Genomic DNA, 3,049 nt, shown 5'->3' on the forward strand with positions numbered 1-3,049 from the left:
TCTTTCTTCCTTCCTTCCTTCCTTTCTTTCTTTCTTTCTTTCTTTCTTTCTTTCTTTCTTTCTTTCTTTCTTTCTTTCTTTCTTTCTTTCTTTCTTCTGGTTGCTGACACACCAGAAGAGGGCACTGGATCCCATTACAGATGGTTTCAAGCCACCATGTGGTTGCTGGGAATTGAACTCAGGACCTCTGGAAAAGTAGCCAATACTCCTAAGTGCTGAGCCATCTCTCTCCCTCCCCCTTGGCTTTTCAAGACAGGGTTCATTTGTGTAGCCCTGGCTGTCCTGGAATAAGCTGTGTAGACCAAGCTGGCCTCGAACTGTGTGTCTCTGCCTCTGGGATTAAAGGGACATGCCACCACCTCCCAGCACTCTCACACTTTTCAACACTAGGTGCCTGAACTGCAAACAGTTACCACACAGGCCTCGCAAGGCGACACTCTCACTGTCCTGTGAGAATGGCAGGCAGGTACTTACTGGGGAATAAACCCCCACTGCAGGGGTGTGCTCAGAGAGTTAGCAGGGCTGAGACATTTGACAAAGGCACTAAGAGAAGGGTGGCACTAAGAGAAGGGTGGCACTAAGAGAAGGGTGGCACGGCACTTGGCACTGCAGAGGCTGCCTTTGGTGATCCACAGTACCAGAGCTGGGAGCACTGTGGCTCAACATGAAGAGGAATTCTCAGAATAGCCCTTAGGAGGGGTCCATGGATGAACCCAAGGAAAGTTTAAATCAGGCTGAGGTAAAGAGACTATACAGGAAGAAGCCAGCTTAAGAAGGGGTTCCTGGGTGCCCAAGGAGAGATGGGACACTTGAGACAGCAAGTTCTAAGCTAAACTCTGCACTGGGACCCAGAGCACCCACCCACTGTCCCTCTGCCTCTGCCAGTTCTTCCTTGGACTAGAGCTGGGCCAGGACAGAGCACCACAAAGACCCTGCTGGGCAGAGAGCGCTGCTCTTCCTCCCCCACCTCCACTCCTGCTTCCTCTGCCATGCGTGCCAGAGCCAGGTGCTGGCACAGCCTCCATCCCCTCTGTCTGTGCTGTGACCTCATCCCCTTTCCTCCTGGCCTGAAGGAACAGATGAAGCATTGCGGATGGCAATGTTGGGGAATGTGGGGCCCCCACCTTTAGTCTGGTGGACATCTGGTATCCTCGAGGCTTCTCCGTCTCTCCTCCTGGCCAGATGATCTTCCTGTCATTTGGGATGACCTGGGGGTGGGAGTATGAGATGGAGGGTGGCCACGCAGGGGTCTTGGCCCCAGGACCCTAAGGCCCCAGCCCCCACCCCCTCATGACCCCCACCTACATGGGTACCATTGTAGATGCCCACTTGCACCAGCTTGCGGTTTTGCAGGTTCATGATACTATAGTTGGCAAACTTCCGGTCTCCATCCTCATTGAATTCCACACGGCCAGTCACTCCATCTGCATACTTGGAAGACATCAGCACCCTGGGAAGAGAGGATAGCTTAAACTTATCAAGAACACCTGCTCTTATTGGCTTCCAAGTGGCCCAAGATCTCATTCCTCTGCCCTAGTCTCAAGAAAGGAAAGATTAGCAGATGGTAGCTCCTCAGCCAGAGGGGAGGACATGGTGTCTGCCTGCCAGCACCAGATGGACAGCACAGCCACTGTATCTGAAACCATGTCAGAGACGTCTCTGGATTAGGACAAGTGGTTGTCATAGCTGCCATCCTGGTTTTACAGGGAAGGCAGAAGCCCAGAGAACTTCAGACCCATTTGCCATCAAATGGGGGAAGTAGATGGAGCCCGTACCTAGCTCTAGCCTCTGGGTGGTTTGCCTGTGTATGTTTGCTCAAAGGAGCATATCAGTGAGCCTGTGTGCACGCAACTGAAGTATAGGTCACCCCTATGAGTGTGCTTGTGGCATACATATGTCATGTCCCTCTGAGTTTCTGTGCATTCAATGACATGTGTATTTAGCCTGTAACTGCACAGATACATGGGAAACTGTTGACAGTGACACTGGGATTCTGCAGCCATTCCCTTGGTCAGCCTTGAATCTCTATTGTCCTTGGATGCCTACTCTGAATTTCTGTGTTCTTAGAACATCCCAGGCTCCACCTGCAGCAAGAACTTCCTTTTGGAGCACCAAGCACTGTGGGAAGTGAAATAAAATCTGCAGAATGGGCAGGAAGGCATGGAGAAGTGAAGGCAGCCACAACTTCAGTGACAGCGGAGGAGGTAAGGGCAGTGGTGAGAAAGGGGATGGTTATCACAATAAAGGCAGAAAATGTGGTGCTAAGAATATGGATTTGCGATGGAGGTGACTAACCATATAGCATGTCCTAGATACAACCGGTTGGACCACCCCTGGAAGAGTGAGCCCTGCTCCTCTTTAAGAACAGCTCATTCCTCCACCTAAACGATGACTCCACCCACGTACTGAGAGCAACCCCGCCCACCTCTTGAACAGTGGTCCTGTCTTCCAGATGTTGGTGTTGCCCACGCAACCCCGCGGCGGATCAGTGATGTTCTCCTTTTCTAGGAGCTCGTGAACTGCCTGTGCCACCACGCCCACAGCGTCACTGATGTGGGCCGATTCGTTCTTGCCGTTGATTAGCTGAAGTCCGATGATGCCTGCGCGGGACCCTGCAGCTTATAGACTGGACAGGCCTACAGTCCCAGGCGACCCCACAGCCCAGCACTCACCGTCAGGAGCGTAGCGCAGGGCGTTCCCAGAGATCTCGCGCTCCCCCACGAGCCACACGTACCCAGAACCAGTCATGTTCAGCATCGCAGCTGCGCGGTATACGGTGGCAGCGTCGTCCTCGCTGTGGGGCAGACCCGAGTGACGAGCCAGGACTCCAGGTCTCCCTATCCCGACCACAGCTTCTCCCTCTCCTGTGCTCTGGGTGCCTATGCCCACAACCCTTTCTGCGGCCAGACCGGGAGGTCTGTACCGGAGAACCGGCTGGACCCAGGGCCTTTCCAGTCTTAAGTTGCTGGACTCCTGCCTTTAGGAGGCAGGGATAGGGTACAAGATGACTTCCCGAACTCTTTTTTTTTTTTTTTTTTTTTTTTTTTTT

At 52.9% G+C, this 3,049-nt stretch overlaps 1 protein-coding gene across 8 annotated transcripts in view; it reads right to left on the minus strand.

The window, feature by feature from the left end:
* Grin1 (glutamate ionotropic receptor NMDA type subunit 1) overlaps positions 1 to 3,049 on the minus strand; it is a 29,605-nt gene that overhangs the window by 12,352 nt on the left and 14,204 nt on the right. For all 8 annotated transcript variants that reach the window (XM_021194726.2, XM_021194722.2, XM_021194728.2 and 5 more), the window contains 4 exons: positions 2,673 to 2,794; positions 2,426 to 2,600; positions 1,306 to 1,450; positions 1,125 to 1,208 (listed from right to left, as the gene is read on the minus strand). In XM_021194726.2, the coding sequence (XP_021050385.1) occupies positions 1,125 to 1,208; positions 1,306 to 1,450; positions 2,426 to 2,600; positions 2,673 to 2,794 (526 nt within the window). The remainder of the gene's footprint in view (positions 1 to 1,124; positions 1,209 to 1,305; positions 1,451 to 2,425; positions 2,601 to 2,672; positions 2,795 to 3,049) is intronic.

The sequence above is a fragment of the Mus pahari genome, chromosome 3 (assembly GCF_900095145.1).
Source record: "Mus pahari chromosome 3, PAHARI_EIJ_v1.1, whole genome shotgun sequence".
Classification (NCBI taxonomy): Eukaryota; Metazoa; Chordata; class Mammalia; order Rodentia; family Muridae; genus Mus; species Mus pahari.